Consider the following 26625-nt stretch of genomic DNA (forward strand, 5'->3'; position numbering starts at 1 on the left):
TCGGCAAAGAGACGTATTGTTGATTTAACAGCATCTCACATGTCATTCACATGGCAAAGGAATAATAGGGGACCTAGTACAGTCCCTTGAGGCACTCCATGCCGCCCACTTTACTCTTTAGTGGGGAGACACCGATGTTGTCTTGTTACTTCGACTTCACGTATTTCCAGAATGGTTTCGTTGATGTATGACCATTCTGCTTGCCTGAATGCGCGCTTGCATTCCCTCTGGTATTGTGTGTAATTACTCCAGATCTTAGTTTTACGTGCTTGGTGATGCAGGAGGCTTTTTTTCCGTAGCATACGTTTTAATTGTCGATTAAGTCATGGGGGAGTGTTTAGTCGTCTTTCGGACCTAGTCGGGATGTTTACCTCTATGGCCTGATGTAAGGATGACTTGAACAAGTTCCACAGATGCTCAGCACCTGAGTCTTGGTGGTACAATGAAACAATCTTACTCGATATTTCTTGGCAGTCTCTTCTCAATTTGTCCCAGTTGGCCTTCTTGAATTGGTGGTACTTTCTAGGTTTCTGACTGTTGTAGTGAGGCTTGGTGTCAGAGTCAACGACAACAATGTCATGGTCTGATATACCAGGTACTGTAGAACAGCTCTTCACCAGGGAGGCATTCGAAGTGAAGATTAGGTCATGGAGTGGCGAGTAATGGTTGGATTCAGTGACATAACTTCTAAAAGTAAACGAATCAACGTTGATGCTTTCGCATCTGCACAGCATAACCATTGGACATTGGATCGATGGAGTATACTGTAGTCTGCTGGGCCTAGTTCTATGCGTGATCTATGGTGCCATATGTTGCAACTGTCACAACAGACGCCTTCGCAGGTCCAAGTAACTGGGTACTCACACATGCCACATGGGTAAATACTTGCATTACGTGGTCTTAAGTTTGTTTAAATGTCTCCTGCCAGCAGTAATAACAATATTGATAAAGTTCTTTTCTCAGTTGAGTAATCGTTTGTTGAGCATGTTGGTCTATGGAGTCGAGCGTTTCTCATTATGACAAAGGATGACAACCCACCCTTACCTCCGTGCGTTAAAGACTAGTAGGTTCTGAGTGACCGCGACTACGCACTGAGTGGAAAAGTATTTAATACGTATACCAATGTTGTGGATCCTCTAAAGCTAACAATTTTAGATGAACCCTGAGGTGTGCGTTGAGAAACAAATGATTTTGGTGTGAATCAGACTTTCGGATCCAGAGTTATGCCCCCTGACTTTAACGTAAAATGTGAAAGATGTACAAAATTTGTGAACCCTCAATTTTTGTCGGATTTAGATGAAGGATAAAAGATCTCAGATCTGTTTCATTCAGTGTCATGCCCCTTGTAAAAGCGATAATAGCTATATCTTAACAAATTTTTATTTCAAATTTGGGTTGGGACATTGGGATCAGAAGATGATGAACCTTATCAATAATCAGTGTATGCCCCCTTACACAAAACCACTGTGAATGTGATCGTGGCTACCGTCTTTTAACTAGTCTTTTTCAGATTTGGTGTACAGTATTTGGTTCATGACAGAGAGAGGGAGAGAGAGAGAGAGAGAGAGATGGGATTTAACGTCCACTCCGTCATTTCGGGACTAACAATCATATAGGCCTAGTTCAATTTCAATAATTTCTTTGGGCGGAACCGGAGGAAACCCACGAGGTTTCGAGCGCTTATTTCTATTTTTAGGCAAGTTGATAATGGATTTTAGCAGACGATAAATTAAAGGACAATATTGGTGCCAGTCATTATCACATACATGTATGTGATAGAGCTGATTAAACACATTCCAAATATAATTTTAACACAGAGATCATTGCTACGATAGCTGAGTAATACAGGTTTCCTGAATCGGAAGTGACGAACGCCAAAGGAAAACACGAGTCATACCTCTATATAACTGACTGATGTGACGAGTGATATGGATTGTGTTTAACCAGCTCAATCATATATGTGATAATGACTGGCACTAATATTGTCCTTTAAGACGCAAGATAGTTAGATGACATTGTCTTCACTCGGGTGAGATTTTTTCAGGTCGTCTATGAAATCGAAGCAAAATGCATCAAAAGTTTATAATCTACATGATTGTCGTCAATTTAAGATTTAGAGTCTATATATCATATAATAAAACATTGAGTCATTCGTTGGATAATTTACTGGTAAATACATAAAATAGTTTGCCTGTTTTCAACCAGATCTTACTTATCCGCCAATATATAGTTAGTCCAAGTATAAGATGTTCACGATTAAAGTACCTGGTAGTGAAACTATACACTAAGTTTCATCAGTCTCCATCGGTTAGAGTCAAAGTTATCTTATGTTAATCATTGAACTCGGTCATGACATTCGCCTAATGAACATCTCCATCAAGTCTAACCATTCTACCTCAATTAAAAGTGTGACAGACAGACCCATTTTAATAGTCCCCTGCTTTCTTCGATAATAAATTTGAAAATATCCGTACAGATATTTAGGGTGTCGAGTGCAGACGAGAATTTGTGGATCTTGCATTCTCATACAACACTTTGTGGGCATATAAAAGGCGATTAGTGGTATATGGGAAAAAAAGACAAAATTCTGTGAATCATCCTTGTTTGGTATTTATACTACTACGGGTGGCGCGGTAACAATACGCACCATGTGTGACTGGTAGAATTCTTTAATGATAATATTTATTTCGTTCTAGTACATTTCTGAATTTTAACTAAGCCTTAAATCTCGATCGATAAGACAAAATTTTGGCATGTGGCCCACTGTTCGCATATTTTATAATTTTGAACTCTGTTTTAATGTAGCTAAGTCTCCAACTCAATATCATCCAAAGTCTTTGACATTGAAAACACGAAATATCTGCCAATTTAAATCAACATTGATGTTGTGATCTTACTGAGAAAAGATGGGCTTCTGATATCCAATATTTAAGACAAAATAAACATTTTAGCATGGGTACACGAATCGTGCACCATAATGCATTTCATCGCCATTTGTAACAAAGGACTAGAAGAACGAGGCTAGACATTCCACAAGTCATGTCAACCGGTGATCTCATATTCTTATCTGGAGAGCATGCACAATAAATACTAACGGCGTAGACTGGAATAACCAGACGCTAAAGATTGCCATTCGATTGAGACTTCTGGCGTTTTTCACCGAACATAATTGATTTGAAATGAGAGTGAAAATGGAAACGATTGAATGTAAATCAGTTTATATACATTCATACTACATTATTATATGCGTTGCGATCATTTGTGTCAATTTCTGTTTTCCTAATATTAGCGATTTAGCTCCTTTAAATTAAATACGAAGTCCTTTAAATTAACATGTTAATACCATCGGCCCCATTTTTGAACCAATTGTTGCATCATTTAAAAAAAATAAGAATAGAAATAAATACACACAGGATGTAGCAATACCCCCATTTTTGTCATTATTTGCAGTCATTACACCATATCAAATCACCCTTCAAAATAATATGTATATATCTCATACCGTCTATTTGTCAGTATTTACACAATGTATAAAAATAGAAATGAAGTCAATGAGATCTTTTAAATACACCGACTCCGGGATAGTCAGGTTTTTTCACCTTCAGTTGAGATGTATATTTCTTTCGACATACATACAGCCACCAAAAACGGGTCAAAGTGGTGACCTTGATATTACATACTTTAACACTATTTGCGTACATATTCCATACGTTTACACGGCCATTATGTAGGACGGGTTCAGTACGATTTTTAAAATCGTCGTTATGTCGACAAGGCAACGAGGATTTTATTTTCTCTCTAAACTATGAATGTGCCAGGAAATAACTAACAGATTCAAGGAGCTATAGAAACACGCACGATAACTGGAATTTCCTATTAAGACACTTATCCCCCCCCCCCCCTCGGCTTTTAAATTTTATAACAGGCTATTTAAATTTGAATCATTTTTTTAAAAGTATATATGCATTGTGCCCAACAATTAATGAATTTAAGTCCCGAATATTTAATTTAATTACACACCTGCCCCACTTCAACTTTAATCTTTTTTTTTTCAAGTTATGAAAATATGAATGCACCAGAAAATGGCCGAAATAGATGGATAGATTATGCATATTCATTGGTTTATTTTATTTCTTTTGTGTCTATTTGGTGAACTGTTTGCTGACAGTTAAACAGACTTGGAATGGAGTTTCGTCCGACTTATTTCCATTTTATGTTGGTTATAAAGTTTTTATCATTATGCTGATGTTCTGTTACCTGTAGTGTTACACAGACAATCTTACAGGTGACAGTATATTCGCATTGTCTCGCCACAAAGCCTATTTACATGGACGACAGCACAATGAGATAGCATTTGTCGTTGGATCTACATGTATAGAATTTTCAAGAACTGTGCATTATAAAGGGAATCGCAACGGTTGTCCTTTGTTCAGAATCGACATTTCACAGGAGTCGTGAGGTGCGGGCTGGAAGCCGTCATCCAGACAAGGCGAGCCTACACGTGCCACTGTACCATTATGATTAAGGATGTCATGTATGTACACAATGGCGTGCTTAGTGAACTGTGTACTTTCATACTTAAAATGTCAATTTGTTCTGCAAAAAAAACCCAGTACCACTGCTTCCATGGGAATTGCTTCATTAAAACATCACAGTAATTAACAAATTGATTTGCAAATTATTGTTTTTACCGATTAAATTAATATTTAATTGTACGATTTGCACACATGTATGGTTGGGCTTAACTTTATAATTAGTCACTGGTGTGAAAAATATCTAAATTCACCGCGAAACGATGAAATGGGGTTTAACGTCCTACTTTTCTGCAACGACTAGGCTAATGAAGACAGTCATCCCGAAACATATAACATATTTTCCTTATTTCGTTTTCCACAAGAGCCATCTATTTTTAAGATACAACTATGGCAATATTCATATTTAAAATACAATCTTAAATAAATAATTTCGAGCATTTACACATAACGGGATCACGTGACCATGATTACATAACCTATATAGCTGATATCCGGTTATCTTTCTAGTTGTTTAAATAGCGGTCTTTTAACACGGTATTCTAGTGAGATTTTCACCATGGTTATGTCATTGTAGACTTAAAACCTGATTTGGTAAGTATTAGCTTTAGACAAACAGTACATGGATTATTACTCGTTCAGCTATATGATTAGGATATTGTAACACGTAAAGTATTGTCACGCTACAGATAAAAACAGGTACGTGATAACGGTACATAACTGAATATTGACCCATAAATTTGTTGCCTTATGCAAGACTTATATATACTGCATCATATTTTTGATAAAGAAACTTATATAATTTATTGTCATATCCTCCCACTCACCTCAATATGGTGTTATATGAAGCGTAAATGGGTCAATAATGTAAAAGATTGTGATCATTGCGATGATATTACCCCTCTCAAAAGACAAATTTGCCGAGTTAATTTTTTTTTCAACACGCTATGTTGTATGTCGCCATTGTTTGCGTTATGAAGTTTTTGTCAATTCCATTTATCGCCATTACACTGCGCTATGTCGACATATACTACTGCGAAATGGAATATGTTGTCAATGCTTCAGACTATAATAGCCTATTGATTTCCAATAATTACTGTCAGAGTTGTGGTCCTTGATCACTTTGAAAATATCTTGTGAAGGCTAACGTTATCATCCGACTGACTTTGTTAAGGTCATGAAACGAAAAGCCCTTGATTTTTAACGATTTTTAATACTGCCAGAGTTGTCATTGATCACTTTGAAAAATATTTTGGACGCTCTAGACGCTTAAACATACATTATGCAAGAGCTAAATCTGATTATTGCAAGTCTTTATTTAGGCTTCAGATGTCATAGAAATTATAAATTAGATCTTTATTTACACAAGCACAAAATCAACCCTGTAGACCCGCGGATGACTTGGATTCAGCTTGGATTTAAACGGGATTTCGTTGACTGATTTAATTTTAAATGGCGTCGTGAGCGGAGATTAACCGTAACGTTGACGTCATACTCCCGGATCGAGGCTAAATGATAGAGTGTACGAATCGAGGCCGCTGTTGAGCAATGCCTTAACAAATGACATCTAAACTATTTAAAGTGCAATAAACTAAACACAGATAATGACAAGTTATACAATTCCTGGAGACCGTGTGGTGACTAATACAGACGGACAGGTCTTCTGTCTTAATAATATCAATATTATCAATACCAGTGGCACGACGCCACTGGTGTATAGGCTACCTATAGATTTATCATAATTGTATTATAATATTATGTCCTATATTCAATTGATTTAATGCATGCCCAAAACACAAGTAAGAATGAAAATTTACTCTCACTCATTTTGTCCAATTGTTATAAAAATCAAAAAAGGTAAAACACAAATTCGGATATGATGACAGCAGACAAAAGACAGCAGAGATTATGTAGGTGGAGTTAACGTCTGTCAATCAAACGATCGGCCATACTAAGAATCGGTGAAGATGGAATTCAATCCCATTTCTAGTCAAAAATTACACTGGTGATAACTATGTTCAGAATAAAGTAATTTGACTGAAATTTTCAATATATTCTTCTTTCATCATCTATTTTTGAACTATTATAGCAAGAATGGCTAACTCCTTATAGAAATCTCCCATAATGTATCTTTAAGTTTATATATGATTATAATGACTGACTTCAAATTCATACAAATTGGTAACGTTTATGAGACAATAAACCCTTTTGATTTTCAACGATTTCCGATAGTTACTGCTTGAGTTATGACCCTTGATCTCTTTGAAAACCAGTCTGTGCGCTCTAGAGACCAAAGTTATACGATTTACTTGATATCTATACTCAATGTTTAAGGTCACGAGACGAAGAAGTCTGTTTATTTTCAGAGTTATTGCTCATTATAACCTTTGAAAATCTTGTGGGCGCATCTAACCGCCCTTAAATCGCGATAAATCGTCCATTGTATCATCTTTTATAGCTAAAATTCCACTGATCGTGTACGCATGTTTAAAAAGATTCAGTTTAAGAAAGCATTAGATTACGTGCACACCATTGTAATATTCATTATAGTATGAAGGACCTACATGTATCTAAAATATAATACATGTATACCAGACGCAGATTATGTTAGTTGTTTTCAGATGTCATGTAACCGGCGTGTATAATAATTCAATAGAGTGGTTGCTGTATACAGACACCATGAATAAAGCGTAAAATATCCATAACCTATACATACAGACCTGTATATAGAACACGGCACTACTGTAAGCCATTACGATTGGTTGTAAAGTATAACAAATGATTAGTTATATGACCTCCCGAGTATGCTACGACCTATGGCGGTATATTAGATTCAAAATTCTAACGTGCTTTTGTCTAACTTCTGTTGATGTAATTTTTGTCCCCCGCCTTTCGAAGAAAGCAGGGGACTATTAAAATGGGTTCGTCCGTCTGTCTGTCTGTCTGTCTGTCCTTCTGTCTGTCCGTCTGTCTGTCCGTCCGTCTGTCTGTCCGTCACACTTTTTGGGACACAATAACTCTCTTCCTAATTGAGCTAGAATGTTCAAACTTGGTGTATGTGTTTATTAGGTCAATGCCTTGATGGAGTTCGAAGATGAGCATTTTCCGCTTAGGGTAAGCAGAGATAAGCAATTTGATTGGTTGATGCTTTGGGACACGATAACTCTCTTCCTAATTGGGCTAGAATGTTCAAACTTGGTGTATGTGTTGATTAGGTCAATGCCTTGATGGAGTTCGAAGATGAGCATTTTCCGCTTAGGGTAAGCAGAGATAAGCAATTTGATTGGTTGATGCTTTGGGACACGATAACTTTTAATTGAGCTAGAATGTTCAAACTTGGTGTATGTGTTTATTAGGTCAATGCCTTGATGGAGTTCGAAGATGAGCATTTTCCGCTTAGGGTAAGCAGAGATAAGCAATTTGATTGGTTGATACTTTGGGGCACGATAACTCTCTTCCTAATTGAGCTAGAATGTTCAAACTTGGTGTATGTGTTTATTAGGTCAATGCCTTGATGGAGTTCGAAGATGAGCATTTTCCGCTTAGGGTAAGCAGAGATAAGCAATTTGATTGGTTGATACTTTGGGGCACGATAACTCTCTTCCTAATTGAGCTAGAATGTTCAAACTTGGTGTATGTGTTGATTAGGTCAATGCCTTGATGGAGTTCGAAGATGAGCATTTTCCGCTTAGGGTAAGCAGAGATAAGCAATTTTCCCCCGCCTTTCGAAGAAAGCAGGGGACTATTAAAATGGGTTCGTCCGTCTGTCTGTCTGTCTGTCTGTCCTTCTGTCTGTCCGTCTGTCCGTCCGTCCGTCTGTCTGTCCGTCACACTTTTTGGGACACAATAACTCTCTTCCTAATTGAGCTAGAATGTTCAAACTTGGTGTATGTGTTTATTAGGTCAATGCCTTGATGGAGTTCGAAGATGAGCATTTTCCGCTTAGGGTAAGCAGAGATAAGCAATTTGATTAGTTGATGCTTTGGGACACGATAACTCTCTTCCTAATTGGGCTAGAATGTTCAAACTTGGTGTATGTGTTGATTAGGTCAATGCCTTGATGGAGTTCGAAGATGAGCATTTTCCGCTTAGGATAAGCAGAGATAAGCAATTTGATTGGTTGATGCTTTGGGACACGATAACTTTTAATTGAGCTAGAATGTTCAAACTTGGTGTATGTGTTTATTAGGTCAATGCCTTGATGGAGTTCGAAGATGAGCATTTTCCGCTTAGGGTAAGCAGAGATAAGCAATTTGATTGGTTGATACTTTGGGGCACGATAACTCTCTTCCTAATTGAGCTAGAATGTTCAAACTTGGTGTATGTGTTGATTAGGTCAATGCCTTGATGGAGTTCGAAGATGAGCATTTTCCGCTTAGGGTAAGCAGAGATAAGCAATTTGATTGGTTGATGCTTTGGGACACGATAACTTTAGTTCTAATTAAGTGAGATTGATGAAACTTGGTGTATAGTTTCATTACAGTAATACCTTGACTAAGTTTGATAATGAGCATTTTCTGCTCAGGGTAAGCAGAGCGATACGCAATTTGATTGGTCGAGACTTTGGAAGTAAAGATATACTGTTTGATTGTTCAATACTTTGTAAAAGATAATTTGTGATAAATTTATATGTGTCCTCTAATTATTTTCCTATTTCGGCGGGGGACATCAGCCTCACTGTTGGCTTGTTAACTTCTATTTATGTAATTTCTAACTTCTGTTCATGTAATTTTTAAATTAAGACAATGTATAATCCAACTTCTTTATTTGTTCAGTGTAAATTTTAATTCTATTCCAACTTATTTCTATTATTTAGACGAAAAACGTCTTCTTAATTTTTACACTTCTGCCTAGCAACCATCATTATGAAGTCGTTTGGTGTCGCCACTGCGTGTTCATTTGGTGATTGCGCACCTGGTCGGGACCATTATGTTGATATAAACGACTCATTCTTCGTCTGGGTGAAGGTTGGAAGGAGTGCTGAAATTTGGAGAGAGAGAGAGAGAGTTAATATAGACTAACAGTATATAAATATTAATTGGCTCAACTGTAAAAAAAAATCAAACAAAATTCTCTAAATCCTGCACTTGTCTTAAAAAAAAATGAACAATTGCTGTTCAGCTTATGTTTGAAATAGAAAATGAAATGAAATGAGGTTTCACGTCCCACTCAGAACTGAGCTAATGAAGACGGGCATACACCATACAGTGCGCTTTGAGGGAAATTTCGCCCGGACAGCAGCACTATATCGGATTCCAATTGTCCAGGGATCTTTTACATGCACGCCAGTCCCATCCGAACGACTAAACAGCAGTCCTTGTCAGGTCCTCCGTCCTGCATCATTGACAACGGGGAACCACGCCGGAAAATCTGGATGAACTTTCTTGGCCAATGCAGGGATCAAACACCCGATCTCCAGGCTAGTGAGCCAGCGTCTTACCCACTTAGGCACCGTATTTGAAATAGTATTTGCAAACCATACATATATATCACGTTCAATGTTGTTTGGGGGTTTGGATGGCCGAATGGTTAGCACGTGCACGCTGTATCATAAGGTTTGTCATTGAGTCAACCGGTGTGGTTTCGATTCCCCGGTTGTACGTGACAAGGAGTGGGGTCGCCTGTCCAACCTCGTGGGTTTTCTCCGGGTCCTACGTTTTCCTCCCACTGCTAAACACTCCTATGCACAAGCGAATTATTGAAATAAAATTGAACCATGTTAATACGGAAATGACCTAGTTTGTGTCGAGTGGACGTTAAACCCCATCCCTCCCTCTCCCTCTCTCTCTCTCTCTCTCTCGGTGTTGTTTTCAATTTTAACACTCCGCCAAACCATTCAACCGGACGAAGAGCGAGTCGTTTATATCAACAGAATGGTCCCGATCGGGTGCTCAATCGCCAAATTGTGCACATGGTGGCGACACCAAACGACGTCATAATGATGGTTGCTAGGTAGAAGTATCAAAATTCTAAATTTGTTTGTCGTTCATGCTTAACATGTAAAGCGACAATGAAGTAGACATTTTTCGCCTTAATAATATAAATAAGATGAAACAGAATTAAAATTTACACTGAACAAATAAAGAAGTTGGATTATACATTGTCTTAATTTAGAAATTACATGAATGGAAGTTAGAAATTACATGAGTAGAAGTAAGAAATTAGACGATAGCATGTTAGAATTTTGAATCTAATATACCGCCATAACGACCCAGTTATTAATCTGTGTGAGCTGCCGCAGATTTTGCAAAGTTTTGCATAGTGCTGGACTGGTCCAGTATTGTTTAGTTCTGCAATTTTACCTATATTTCAACGACTTTTAACTTTCGGCTGGTCTGCCTCATACTAATTAATGCGCGGAAAATGTCCTAGTGTTTGACATCGAATTTGGAAAAAAAAGGCTGTTAAAAAGTGTAGCCTTTATCGCGTTCACAAGGTTTTCGAAAATGGGGTTAAATTCGGAACGGAAGGCCACTGAACGCTCATTATCGATACATCCCATGACCGCAATGCTTCACATCAAACTTTTCGGCAAAGGGGGCGGGAGTAACTCACGAACGGAAGTTCACGGAATGCTGATTATTGATTAACAAAACGACGACAATCGATGGGTTTCATGCTTTTGTGTTCCGAGCCCACAAACTTCAGTCAAATTCCTTCTCTCTGAGCCAAGCCATCGGTGATACAATTTTTGTCTAGCCTCGATTGTCATTACTACGGTTGTTACGATAATAAACAAAGTTTCAATTATCCATTTTTACGGTGGTTATTTCCTCAACCACAAAATTTATTCAAATCTACTAAATATCGGATTATGGTCCTGGTAAGTTAATTAATGTGTAATTAATAATTTATATAGCATTTCAAGCCTAAAGAAAGACCGGCAATGGGCAGATTTGGCATTTTCATAACGCATGTTTAATATACCTTTTAAGATTCGTGTACAGTATCCACAACCTTGGTATACGTATGCTTTGTCATTATTTGCCTGGGGGTGGGGGGAACAGTCTCCACCAAATATATGGGCCTGGCAATAATAATTATACTGTATATAAATATATCTAAGGCTATTATTAACCAAAAGATTATACAGGTCACAATTCTATGGAATACAATCACTGCTTTTTACTGAGCGACGTTTCGACTAGGCTTCTCTAGTCATTATCAAACACTATGACTCAGAGAAGCCTAATCGAAACGTCGCTCAGTAAAAAGCAGTAATTGTATTCCATAGAATTGTGACCTGTATACTCTAGTTCAATTACTAAATGCAATTGAAACAGTTTAACCAAATGATGTTTAAACTTCACAATGACTAAGCACATTGAAAATGTCAATAGAGTACCGAGTTCATATATACGATCAAATTAATGTTATGTGGGTTTCATCCTTCTGGGGGTGTCACTATTTCTCAATAAAGAAAACACAATTCAAAGATCCACATGTTTAATTCTCTCCAATGGCAGATCACCCATACCTAGTAAAAGTATCAATAAGTATCTTTATAAATCAAAGGCAAAGACAGTTAAAGATACATTATGGGAGATTTTAATAGAGAGTTGGCCATTCTTGCTATAACAGTTCAAAAATAGATCATGAAAGAAGAATATATTGAAAATTTCCGTCAAATTACTTTATTCTGAACAAAGTTATCACCATTGTAATTTTTGATTATAAATAGGGGTCAACTCTCTCTTCACCGTCTCCGAGAATGACCGATCGTTTGATTGACAGGCGTTAACTCCACTACATAATCTCGATTATCAAAGAACGTTTTCAATGCTGTGGTACCGTTAGCCTACATAAACTAACTGGCCCAATCCGTAAATAGGATTCTTACATAGGGTGTGTGCAATACTGATATTCTGAAATTCCTGTTGACATTTTTGTAATTCAAGCATAGTCTTAGATATATGATCAAACTTGTCTTTTAAACGGGAAACAAACTCAATAAATGAACGACAAACTCCATAAAATTGCCAACGAAGATGAGTAATGGTTTTGGGCTTCTTATTTACCAAATACCAACTCGTAAGGGCAAAAATCACTTAACTGTGGTGAAACAAAGGATTTGTAAGCATAGCAACAGTGAGAGACATATTTGACCCAATCAGTTCCATACTGATTTAAGTTAATCTTGAGCAAATCAGAGATTGATCTAATGTGGCGTTCTGCCAGAAGACTACCATGATTGGCAACACTGGTTACTTTTTGACTAATACCAAGTGCATCTATTACTATGACAGATGGGGGACCAAAGAGACAGACTACTTTCTGGATTAAAGCTTCACACACTGTTTCGGCGTTATCTGACTTAGTTGGGACGCAAATGATGAAGCTCGTAATTTCATCACAGATAACTAGAAGATGCTTAAAACTAGAGATGGATGCAGGCTAGTTCAGCTCTGAACGTAGGTCTCATTGCACTCGCAATGTACGTTCAGGAACCGTCCTATTGAATCCTTGTCGAAAAAGTTTTGATTCCCAGTCAATTTTACTGGGCTACTTTTTATTGCTAAACGGTGGGGTGTCAATTCGCGTAAACCCGTGCACAATGTAAAGGAACATCTTAAGTGAGAAAATAAGACCTTGCTTACCGCGCAAGCGTATGAGCGACACAACACGCTATTAGAATTACGTCCCCTCCTATCAAGTTACGAGCAGAAATCTTCAGTCCATTATCAATAAGTGATGGGGATCACGTGGCTAAGTGGGTAAGACGCCGGCTCGCTAGCCTGGAGGTCGGATGTTCGATCCCTGCATTGGCCGAGAAAGTTCATCCAGATTTTCCGGCGTGGTTTCCCCTTGTCAGTGATGCAAGACGGAGGGCCTGACAAGGAAAGCTGTCTAGTCGTTCGGATGGGACGAAAAACCGAGGTCCCGTGTACATATTGGCGTGCACGTAAAAGATCCCTTGGCAGTTGGAATTCGATATAAGAGTAGGCCGTAGCGCCGCTGCCCGGGCAAAATTTCCCTCATAGCACACTGTATGGCGTATACCCGTCTTCATTAGCCCAGTTTAGGAGCAGGACAGTAGGACGTTAAACCCCATTTCATTTCATTTCACTGATTACTATGTGACTAAATACAATGATATCGTCGTGATGAGCAATACAGTAAAGACGGCTGTCGGGTACTTGAGAGAGAATCCTATCAATTTCGGCTTGAAAAATAGCAGGGGACACAATAAATCCTTGTGTCAAGCGCTTGAATTAAAGTGGCGACCTCCGCGATAGGCAGATATACTCGTGTATTGTTGAGTATTGTTGGGCATAGAAAAGAAAAACTTAAGGTCAAGGCAGCTGATAACTGTTGGTGAAGCATGACCAATTCTTTGCAAGGTAGATGATAATAAAGGGAATGGATGATTATACCTTTTAATGCGCTTATTTATGTGACGAAAGTCAACTACAACACGTTTATCTGCAGTTCCCGTTTTAGGGAGAATTAAAGTTCGGCATCGATGACCTCTTTATCAGATTCAGTGGTATGTCAACTTCAATGTTAGAACAAGAGTCAATCTCACCATAAAGACTGAAAGCTTCTCTTCTTTGTGATAGTTGACTATGAAAATCTTTCTTCTCATTAGGTGACAAAATACAATTCTGCTGTAGAATCTCATCTTATTACTGTAATACTGCAATAAAGGATTTATCCTTCTTAAAGGACAATATTGGTGTCAGTCATTATCAAATATGTGATAGAACTGATTAAACACGTTCCAAACACATAGGTCATTGCTACGATAGATGCGTAATAAAGGTTTCAACAATCAGAAGTAACGATCGCAAAAGGAAAACCCGAGTTATCCCTCTGTATAACTGACTGAAGTGGCGAGTGATAACAGATAAATTAGCTTTAACGTTGATAAAAGTCATGACAGGCTAAATTATGTCTTAAGTGATTCTTGACAGTGTTCTTGTCTACATCTCCTAGGATACACCACGAAAATTTCACAATGAAACTGATAAAACTGTTCTGGAACAAAGTCAAACTGCAACAACAAATTGGCACAATAATTGTCTTTTCACACAATGACAATGCGACTGTTCACAGTGATAAGCAGCCCAAAGGGTTAAAGCTGTTCTTGACTGGCTCAAATCAGGCGAGTGTGGCTGGCTCAAAACGAAAATCAAATCTAATTCAATCTAAGAAAATTCATGACATCCACTCAAAATCACTGGCTATAATGTTAATGCAGGGAAAGATCTGACATCTCCACCATGTTATGTTGGTTTAATCCCACTGGAGGGGGGGGGGTGTCACTATTTTTCAATCTTCTTTAACGCTCAATAAAGAAAACATCATTCAAAGATCCCGTGTTTATTTCTCTCCAAGGGCATATCATTCATACCTAGTCTCTTTGTAAATAGGCAAAGACAGTTAAAGGGAAGTAACTCTTCCAAGCTTAACTAAGGTTCAGGCCACATTTAACTACTTATGTTTGACTTATCACTATATAACATTAAAAGCACATGGAAGTTAAAGGAAAGGGGGACGACTGAATTATGTTCATCGCTGCTCGGCGCATGCGCGTGCTTTGTAAACTTGTTATTTCCTTCTAGAACTTGTAACCTGTACAAAAGCTTTAGAACTTGAAATTTCTGTCAAGTTTTAACATAAGTAGCTTCATAGTCAGATATTATTTTACCAATAATATATGTTCTCTATATAACAGGTTAAAATTAAATTTATCGAATGAAGTGTCTGTAACCGCCACTGGCAAGTGTGACGTGATCGTTTCCAAATATCAAGTACGAAATAAATATATAATATGAAACTAAATAATAGTATTTTTTTCAGAACCAGAAGACATGTCGGTTGTGAAAGTTCCAGATGCTTCTGGTAAAACTATAACTTTACTAGAATGGAACGGAAGATTCTATCCCCAATTTCCCCCAGAAGTTGTCATGAACGTTCCATCGGTCAAATTCAGGGATGATGATGTTCTTCTTTGTTCGTATGCAAAGTCAGGTATGTTCACAATCTTAAATTCAACAAACATTGATGTTACTCAATTTCAAATTAATTTATATTTGATAATTCAATACCCCATGCCCCATGACTAAGGATGAACAAACCAACAGCCAGACTCATGGTCCCCTCATAAAGTCAAAAATAGATGGCGAATGACACCTGCTGTGCAGAATATCTTACTTGCCAAGCATCGACATATCTTAGCCCTGCACCACTGACAAGGGAAAATCACATAAATTAGAAGCTGTGTTCAAAAACGTGTAACGGGCAATCATACAGATGGACAAAGGCACATCCTAATGTTTCTCCAAAATAATGTAGCATTAGCAACTGACTGTAACATTAGCAAATGACTGTAACGTCTGTCATCGTGGCAAATTGAGTATGAAACAGCTTTATTTCACGTTCGATTCCACGGACATGGTACAAGCAAAAACAACATAATTACATGTATGTAAATAGACTGTCTGCTTTTGTTAAATGTACGTTCAAGCAGCTTTTCGTATCTCTTATTTAAGGTACACATTGGATGTCTGAAATATGTAGGATGCTAATTCATGGGCGAACAGACATAGAAGTTAAACCAAAAGGACATTTTATGTTAGAAATAATGCCGCAAGAGACTTTGGATAAAGAACCTTCACCAAGATTACTAAATACCCATTATAGGTTCGATCGTTTACCTACTGATTTGAAAACCAAGAAAACAAAAATAATTTACATAAGAAGAAACCCAAAAGATGTTGTCGTTTCCTTTTACAACCATACTCTTAAATTGAAAAGATGGTATGAATATGAAGGAGAATTTAAGGACTATTTTGAGTTATTTCTTGATGGTAAACGTAAGTGCGACATTTTGAAGTATCCTATTCAATACATGATAGTTTATTATTTTTAAATACTCTACCAGACAGTGATGTTTGTGGGAAAGCAAGTCCAAACAATCTCCTAGATTATCTATAGTTATCTATTATCTATATAGTTAAAGAACCCTTGACAGAATACAAAGACAAATTGACGGAAACGTCATTATTCTGATAATATTGTTACAAGTTACTATATAAATGCAAATTAACCATATACTATATATCTCCAGATAATAAAGTCCACGAGGCGTTAAACGAGAGAGAGAGGAGGGGAGAGAGAGATGGGATTTAACGTCCACTCGATCAATTTTATTTCATTCAATGATTCGCTTGCGCGTAGGAGTCTTTAGCAGTGGGAAAAAACTGGGGGATCCGGCGAAAACCCACGAGGTTTGGACAGGCAACCATATTCCTTATACCGTACAACAGGGGAATCGAAACCACGCCAGTTGACTCAATGATAGACCTTACGATACAACGCGTACGCGCAAACCATTCGGCCCTCGAACCCCGCTGAGACGTTTTGGTCTGTTATCTGCTGTTATTTTCAGTTGACTATGGCTCGTGGTTTGACTATGTTAAAGATTGGGAGAAAATTATAGCTGAAAATTCAGATTTACCTATACTGGACTGTACATATGAAGATCTTAAAGAGGTATTTATTTAATGCAATATACAACAATGTTAAACCTTTATAACATTTACTAGATTATGTTTGGTACAAACACAGCAATTACTCTTTATTTTCAATTCAAAAGAATTATGGGTGGGTTTAACCTCTCTTTGTAGGATCCAGTAAGAGAAATCGGAAGAATTGCCAATTTTCTTGGTGTTGAAAGAAATGAAAATTTATTTAAAAGTATCGCAGAAAGCTGTAGTATTGATATTATGAGAACTCGTTTAAAAGACCATTTTCAGTTTGTGGAAGACGGGATGAACCTTGTTTGCAGAAAAGGTAATTTATAATTTATCCATATCTGATAAGCAATGTAATTTAGTCATTCTTCGAGTCACCTACCCAAAAATATTTTAATTATGTATATAACTTAAACCACAACATGGAATGCAGTAACTCGTCAGTATTCGGGTCACCCACCCCAACAATATTTTATTTACTCTGTATTCTATTTAGATCACGACAGTCCAAAATATAACTATTTACTATGTATGTAATTTAGACCACGGTCAGAATAAGTATCGACCAACCGGTTCATAAGATACTGGTATCATCTGTGTTGTTGGATGAGACTAGACTAGGTTCAGGGGCGTAAATGTGTCTGTGGGGGGGGGGGGTACACCCCCCCCCCCCAGAAAAAAAATAGTCGGTCCCAAAATCAGTGCAGTCGGTCGCAAAAAAAGAGCAGTCGGTATCATAATAAGTGCTCACTGCACACGTCACGCTACTCACGCAAAACTTTAGTATAAAATAACCTTGTCAACTTATCATGTTTGAAAAAAGTGATGTGTTTCACTCTTATTCTGTTGTGAGTATGTAAGTCTCAAAATTATGCATTGCCGTCTTAATGAATTAATGAGGTAAACAAATAATGCCAGAATAGATCTCAAATACTAGTCGGTCGCAAAATCAGTGCAGTCGGTCGTAAGATATGAGCAGTCGGTATCAAAATAAGTGCTCACTGCACACGTCACTCTACTCACACAAAACTTTAGTATAAAATAACCTTGTCAACTTATCATGTTTGAAAAAAATGTTTTTCACCTCATGGCAAAAAAATAGTCGGTCTCAAAAAAAAGTGCTCACCGCAGTCGGTCTCAGATTAAATGAATTAATGGGGTGTTTTCTGACCATCAGAATTCTGCAAAATCAATCCCCCAAGTCCAGGGCATTTCAGAGACCAAGTAAGCGCCCCATTGAGGTAAAGTGCCCTCAGACCCAGTCCTCAAAAATTAAAAGCTCAGTTACATATCGGCGCTCAATTCCATTATGCCATCATTTTTCAACTCCTTCTCTGTCTTATACTATCTCATCACTATCATATTCACAGTTACAGTGAATCGCCCAGTTAGTAGTACCACTAGTGAGTGAGTCGTGGGTCAAAAGACTGTAGAATTGTTAGTTCTACTCTCACAAAACAGACGACATTGACAGATAACCCTCAAGATTCTGTCCCATTTCTTATCCTCTCGTTAACGAGAATTTGGATCAATTTGCCATTACATTGACTAAAATTGTCAGGCCCAGTCCCAAAAATAAAAAGCTCGGTTACACATGTGAAATTTTCTCGCGCCTGGGGCGCTCGATTCCATTATAACATCATTCTTTCACTCCACTTTCATATTCACGGTTATACTGAACTGCACAACTCCCACTGTTGTGTGGGTCGTGAGGTGTTCAGACTATACAAAAGTTCTGTCAACTCTTGCAAAACAGGCGGAATTGACAAGGGCAGATCTCGAGATTTTGTCTAATTGACTCACATTTCTGGTCCTCTCGTCCACAAGAATTTCTCCCAGCAATGACCTCAAATGCCAAGATATTGACACAATTTTTCAAAATTTTCTCAGGTTGCTCAGTGTTATAGGCACAATCATATATGACATAAACTTTATGTCAACTTAAATAAAACTGCTTTCCACTTCCAGCGAGAAACAACGATCGGCAAACAACTATATAATTATAAAATACCATCTTTGTTCTACTGGGACGCTTAATGTTATAGCCTGTATTTTGTTGACATTCATTGTGGGGTGGGATTGTGGCTGGGGTGGCGCCCTAGATTTGGACCCCCACCCCTATATAGATCCGCTACTGCACATGGCCCCTACAAAACTCGCACCTGTGGTGCTCGGCTCTTGACTGCGTCACTCGTACTAGGGGTATGGGCATCAGTCGGTCGCATTTTGGCTAAACACCCTACCCCCAAACAAAATCGTTATGTGTACGCCCCTGACTATGTTCATGCTTTCAGATCCCACTGTAATATTTTTTTTATTAATTCTGAAAGTTGCTATGAATACAAGATTTTGTTAGCTATGTTAACACCTCGCAGTGTGGGAATGACGAGTGAGAGTCGACCCTGTACACAGATGTAATGCACTGGACATTTTCTTGTGCGTTGGCTTATAATACCCGTTATAAAATTTATAAATATGTCCTCCTCTTTTTATATTAAAATATTACTGCTCTAAATATAGGATTGTTACAATATTTATTCGATACAATAACTAAATATAATTCATGGTGATGCTTTGGTACCCTTTCGCTACGCCACTGGTGTAATATTTTTTTATAAATATACTAAACATTCCATGCATCACTACTAATAGTTAGATGTAGAGGTAGCCGAGAGGAATATTGGATACGTACATTAGGTACTGCCACTGCTTACGGGTGCAATGACAATGTAGCTAGTATTGGAAATTTGTCTAGTCCTGCGTGTAGCAATGTTGATGTCATGACCTTATTCCCAAAGTTTCTTCGTCGAAAACGCAGTCATGGACATCGTGGCTACACACCACCCATGCTCCGCACTATTTCACTTTTTGCCCTTTTGGAAATTATCCAAGAACCACTAGGGCCACACCATATCCGTACTAAATTATATTCAATTCCACTTACTATTTTGAAATTACTTAAATCTGAATGTTTGGATTCAAATTTTACTGATCCTGCATCCACTGAATACAGGTTTGTATCCATTGTTCTTGACATTGCCCACCGTCGTTTGGACATTGCGACGGAGTCTGATGTGTCTAACACCATCAATAGTTCATTTCTAAAACTGAAATTTGCTAATAAAGGCATTGATGCTATCGGGTTAAGGCAAATATTACACCATAAGCAAGTCACAGCACACATCCCTCCTTACTTCAAAACTGTTACTGTTCCTAGGACTTCTCATGCGTATACTAAACCCATTGCATCCAAAATATTTAATTACAGAAACGCATTATCTAACATCAATGCAAAAGAATTATATGATAACCCTCTACCCTGTACTTGCTCTACGTCATCCTTTATTTACCAACCAGCTGGACATGTAGTCACTGGTGATTTAAACATAGTCCAGAATAATAAGTTACGTGAGATTTTGTCTAAAGGACCCAAATACCGGGAACCGCAACCATTTTCATGGGATCAAAATTTCAAACTTATTATGGATGCCGTAGAGTACCACGATAGATCGTGGGCCAAGAGGGAAGATGTTATCTCTGATACTCTCTCAGATTGGACTAAGTCGATCAGTCGTTTACTTAAATGAAGAATTTATATGCAACGTTTGTTAGTTGACACTAGGCCTAAATCTATTTTCAATGATGTTAGCATTGTTGAAAATCTTAACGCCTTACATGACAAGTATGTCATCGTACCGGCTGACAAAGCGTTCAATAACTTAGTGTTTATATGTAAACGATATTATTATGACTGCCTGTTCAAAGAACTTCATTTCGGGAAATCAAACGCTCTACTCTTAGTAAGGGTGAAATTATATCCAATCACAGATCTGTACTCACTTCATTTGGTACTCCATGTGGAGATACCTATACAGATCTGCCCTTAACTACATAAAAATCCCTACAAGCAACGTTTTATAGCAGGTTCATCCCGTTGTTCCACAAAACCACTTTCAGAAGTATTGACAACTATACTAACCGCAGTGAAAGAGGGTATTCAAAAATACTGTAACAAAATATACTCTCGTAGTGGTTTTAATCAAATGTAGATATTAAAAAATTCCAAAGAATTACTTGATGGTTTGCAATCTAGATCACTTGCTTCAATCTCATCTATACAAACGTTTGACTTTTCTACTGTTGTCGTGTATTATGTACACGGTGAACAGTCCATTATTTATTATGCTGATTACACTATTGTTCGTACTTGGTTTTATTTTATTGTTTTAACTTCAGGTGAAACGGGTGATTGGAAGAACTGGTTTACTGTAGCACAAAATGAACGTTTTGATCAAATTTACAAGCAGAGAATGGTTGACTCGAAATTAAAATTCAAATTTACTTTATAGAACAAAATTAAACACAAATCTACACTAAAGAATGGTTCTAAATATATGAATTGTTTCCATGTACATTGAAATTCAAATTAAATGTTTCCATATACAATGTTTCCATATACATTGAAATCCAAATTAAATTCAAATTTGATTTATAACAACACTATAGCCAAGCTAAGCGTAAAGTTGAAAACCAAGTTGTAAACCGCGAGCATGGTGGTTGCTAGTTCCGTGGATTCATATTTTCTTCGATCTTGTTCGTTATTTAATTGGACTTCCATTCAGAAACCCTAAATAAATAATTGTTTATATAAAGACAAATACCTAATGTTGTAATACTATAGGGGTTATTTGAAATCTAATTATTGAAATATTTCAATATTTCTTTCTTTCAATGTTTTAAACGTTTATACTATATATTCTTATGTTTCTATTAATCCTTTGTTATTAATTAGACGTTAAGCTACTAATCTAATTTTAGACAGTTGTCAGCTGGTACATTAATTAATTTAATTATTATCTTATTGTTTATTTTACTGTAATGTTTTTTAAAAATATTTTTAATCTTCCCTCTTAATTGTTATTAGTAACCTTCGTGTATATTGTTAATTCCTAAGATATTATTTTATTATAAATACAGATTTATACATTGACAAAGCGTTTTCGGTTTCATCCCGTTTCCAGGACAGTTACCCTGCTTGTCGGGCGTGCTGTTCTCCGTGTATGATGTTTAATGTTTTCCGGAAATAAATAGTTTCAAGAATAGTTCCAGTCTTTACTTATTACCGAAGATTCTCACTACTCCAGTATACCTCATAATATGCAATGGGTGTCCTGAAAAATATATTGGAAAAAATTGATGACCAGCTTAATATCAGAATGAATCTCTATTGTTCACAAATTGTAATACTATAGGGGTTATTTTAGTTCTGTGAAAGGTGCTCTGTTTAATATATTGAAGTGGTTAAACAAATGGGTGTCGATGAGAACTTGGTCAAGTAGGTATTTTGCAACATCCAACTTTCTTACACTAACTCACAGACAGTTCCTGCCACCATCAATTGCTGAAAGTAGGGTACGTCTCCAGTCATCTCGTGCCCAATTGGGCCCAATAACGTTAACGTAAAACGGTGCCCATACGAAACACTTACCCAAAAATGGTAATTGCCTTCCCCTAATAGCTGACGCATCTATACTTTCTATATAAGAAAGAGCGGGGTTAAATTTCCCGTCAGACACCATGTGGGCTTCCAAGACATACCGTTAGCCGTCTCGGCATACAGGCCGGCAGATAACATCATGTAGAGTTATCAAGAAGTGTGAGGCTCTTGCCACCTTTAGGTGTTTTCAGACATCATATAGACATCATTTGGAGTTCGTAGAGACATGCCGTTAGCCGCCTCGGCTTACAGGCCGGCAGAGAACATCATCTAGAACTATCAAGAAGTGTGAGGCTCTTGCCACCTTTAGGAATCTAAGGTGTTTTCAGACATCATATAGACATCATTTGGAGTTCGTAGAGACATCATAGAGCGGTGCCAGAGGAACGTTTAACCACCGACATAATGCAGGGTTCTTAGGACGTACTCTCAGCCTTGGTTCGTGGTAGATCTAGACCCGAGGGCTTGGCAAGAACGGTGTCTAGACGTTCGGATGAAACGAAAAACAGAGATTCTAATAGTAAGTGCACCACACAAAATTTATACAAAAACAAATACAAGGACAAGACATTATACTCAAGAAAACACAAACAGACAGACAATTCAAAAAAAGTGAATGGATCCGGGGGGCTATCCGTAAGCGTCCACTGCGCTGTACAGTCCCAGTACATATCGACACAAAAACCCATGACAGGTTTTCTTATTAGCCCTGTCGGCTATTTCGTTTTATTTTCATTCGGATTTAGGCCTAGTTCTATTGTAGTTTTTAAATAAAGCTATCTCGAATAATGCGGTATTATCTACGGGCTAATAAAGGAGAACTGAACAATGGACAGCGACAGCCCCATTTTGGTAAGAAGTACCTGGTGGTGGCCGGTGAGTGTCATGTACAAGTCGGTGAGTTACTAGGGTAAAGTATGATTCGTCGTGTACGATCTACTTTCAGCCGACCCGTTGAACATGATCCATGGTCGACAAGATGGGGGAGGTCGGCATTATTAGACCTCGAAAAACCAAATCGTCCTACTTTGTTTTAAAAAAGGGCATACCCAAGCAGAAAATAAAATCAGTCCAAAGATTAGGTTTAAACTCAAGGAATAGCCTAACTAGTACCGATAGTCCGTCGGCAACTAGCTCAACTGAGTTATATCAATTTCGACAATGACGACGGTGGAACAGAAAATCAACACACTCATCCTTGTAATGCAATAAATTATAATAATCATATAGCCCGGTTGCTAGCCAAGACAGCGTCTAGTCGTTCGGGTGGGACGATTAACTGAGGTCGTGTGTAGGCTACACATTGAATGTGACATTGTCATGCACATAAAAGAACCTTTGACAGAATTTGAAATAAGAATAGGCCTAGACCGTAGCACCGTTGTTCATGCAAAATTTCCATCATAAATAGCACACTGTAAAGGCCCGTGCAGATAGGTAGTAGGCCTACTTAAATCCATTTCATTTCTTTTTCATTTCAGATATAGGCCTAGTTCTAATGTAATTTTTAAATTAGTCTGTCATAGATATTATCTGACTATGTGCTAATATTAATAAATGGAAAACTTAACAGGGAACCCGTAACGCCAGTTAGCTATATATACTGAAATGGTGGTGTCGATGGGTGTCATTTACGAGACAGTGTGTACTTACATCAGATGCCACTTCACATATTGCACATCAATCGTTATCAATCTATAAAATTAAGAGTGTAGACTAATGCAATTATAGAATTCACAATTTACGACACTAATAATGCCAATGACATATTGTCTACAGGGAACAATGAATACTTTCTAAAAGAAGAATAACGATCAAAGGCCTAGGCGTCTATATGCCAACTTTGGAAAGCATTGGCGCCCAGATTTACCATCTGCCAAAGAGCTACCATTGCAGTAAATATGATGTCTGGATTGTGATGCAATATATTGTCCAGCATGTTTAGATGAAGCATACAATTCCAGGCATCTACATATGTTTGAAATGTTCAAGGTATGTTATAATATGTTTTTCTTTAATTTCAGACGCATTTTCTGTTTTGTTTACAGCTTTAATATACATTCATCCATTCATCAGCTACAGGACTATTTTAAAGATTTTTTCCATAACCATGTATTTGCGAGAATTTCTCTGCTATTACCGCTGTATTTAGTTAAATATCTAGTATCTCAACTCAAAACTACTGTCATCGCGTGCGTGTAGATATTAATATATTTTAATATATTCTGTTTCAGAATGGAGTTTTTATTGGATTTTTCCCTGGAGTAAAAGTATGGAATTGCCACGACGGTCATGAATGTGCCACAACTTATCTCAAAGGAATGATTATTTTTGGACAGTAGAGGTTTGTTTATAGTATTTATCTTAATTGGATGCCAGAAAGATGATTGTATGAGATAAGCGAAGAGCATAAATCAAGCTTGTTGCCATTCCCATTCAAACACTATTAAAGAACTCATTATGGCCGGCATCCCCTAAACGCCCAGCGATAGCATTTCAGTTTGGCTTACTGGACTGGTTAAATTCGCTGATGCTAGAATGTCATGTGTCAGCACATGGTTTTTGGGAAGCTCTGAGATACCTACTTCCCAATCATCAACGGGGCCTTATTGTTTCTGAGGTACTCTTCCACTTTCTTGGCAAATGACCAAAAAGTTCAACACAACCAGTTTTCTCCTCTCTTTTTTATGCAATGCCGTGGCGTGTTTCCAGAGCGGGGGGGGGGGGGGGCTGCATGCACGGACCAAATAACGTCGAAAAAAAACCACATCCAGCTTTCTTCTCTTCTCTTTTATACAATATCGTGGTACTTTTCCCGGGGGGGGGGGGGGGCTCCCTTCATGCACAGACGTAATATTGTCGAAAAAACAACACACTGAGGTCGTTTTGGCCTCGCTCCACCTAAACCTGTACATGTATGCACCTAAATGAGCCGAAATATTGTTTCTAATAGTAAGTGCAGGGGGACTGCACCACACAAAATTTACACAAAAACAAATACACGGACAGGACATCATACTCAGGAAAACACAAACATACAGACAATTCAAAAAAGTGAATGGACCCGGAGGCTAGCCGTAAGCGTCCACTGCGCTGTAGGCTACAGTCCCGGGTCTGTAGTGACACAGACTTCACTCAAATTTGAAAACAATTAGGAATACAACCCAAAGAACCCATTGTGTAATGCCAGCATGAGTCCTAATCTGCTATATGCTACACGAAATACGAATGTAAGCATATGTAGTAAAATTCAACTATACAAGTAACCACATCGGTGAAATGTATCAAAAAGTAGTCTAAACTCTAAATTCAATCAAGAAACGCTTCAGTATTCAATACGTATAGGGTACATGTTCCATCGTCACAAAAACAAAAAACTGAATACAAAGAAGCAAATAGGAAATGTAGACTGTCTCGAGGGACAGCGGTCTGCTGACTGAGAATGACGTCATATCTTAGGTGATAAAAAAAATCACAATAATAAGGGCGATAATCCAGATAAAATAACGTTAAAAGCTTAAAAAAACATAAGTTTTAGCGACTAATCGGAATTATTAAGTTATGTAATTGTACAATTTATAATATATTAATATAATATCCCACACAAGAAATGCAAAACAGGTATGTTGAAGAAATCGTACTATGTAAGTGTATTTATAAAGGCATAAAATTAAGGGAGGTAATTCAGACAGGGTTAGGTAACTACAGAAAAACTAAAATAAAATTGAAATTAAATTGGATCATTATCCAGTATGTAGTCGGTTATATACTTACAAGTAATGTCAAACTTGGTATGTTGAAGAAATGGAAGTTTTGAAATTTCTTTTAAAATGCGTAAGTAGCGCCTTTGTCAGTGCATTTAAAGTAAAGAGATTTTATTCGGGAGAGAAATAGTTCTTTATTGTTACATATTGTCAAAAATCGTAATGCCTGTGAATAGAAAACACCTTATAGCGTGGTATCTCGTATGTTACTATAGATTGACGGGTATTTTACTACTTCAAAACCAAATTTGTCCGTTTTGTCGAAAATACCGACATTAAATTTATTGTTAATTATATTGATGTTCAGGTCAAGAACAGATGCATTTATAGTACCGGAATTTCCTTTATTTAAT

General features: G+C 37.5%; 1 protein-coding gene across 2 annotated transcripts; it reads left to right on the forward strand.

Annotated features, from left to right (window-relative positions):
- The first annotated feature begins 5000 nt into the window (after positions 1-5000).
- LOC126814783 (sulfotransferase 1A1) lies at positions 5001-22113 on the forward strand. 2 transcript variants are annotated; one of them, XM_050540158.1, is made up of 6 exons: positions 5001-5126; positions 15336-15506; positions 16028-16351; positions 16927-17030; positions 17165-17330; positions 21248-22113. In XM_050540158.1, exons 2-6 carry the CDS (start codon positions 15347-15349, stop codon positions 21358-21360), a joined length of 867 nt encoding a protein of 288 aa, XP_050396115.1. In that variant the 5' UTR covers positions 5001-5126; positions 15336-15346; the 3' UTR covers positions 21361-22113. The 2 variants fall into 2 exon arrangements, with proteins under 2 accessions (XP_050396115.1, XP_050396112.1); XM_050540155.1 differs by lacking the exon at positions 5001-5126 and adding an exon at positions 5130-5231.
- The last annotated feature ends 4512 nt before the right edge of the window (positions 22114-26625 follow it).

The sequence above is a fragment of the Patella vulgata genome, chromosome 3, assembly GCF_932274485.2.
Source record: "Patella vulgata chromosome 3, xgPatVulg1.2, whole genome shotgun sequence".
Lineage (NCBI taxonomy): Eukaryota > Metazoa > Mollusca > Gastropoda > Patellidae > Patella > Patella vulgata.

Coding starts and splice junctions, on each gene's coding strand:
- LOC126814783 (XM_050540158.1), top strand. CDS start 15,347: ATGTCGGTTGTGAAAGTTCCAGATGCTTCTGGTAAAACTATAACTTTA. Junction 15,507..16,027: donor TTGTTCGTATGCAAAGTCAG/GTATGTTCACAA, acceptor CTCTTATTTAAG/GTACACATTGGATGTCTGAA. Junction 16,352..16,926: donor GTTATTTCTTGATGGTAAAC/GTAAGTGCGACA, acceptor TGTTATTTTCAG/TTGACTATGGCTCGTGGTTT.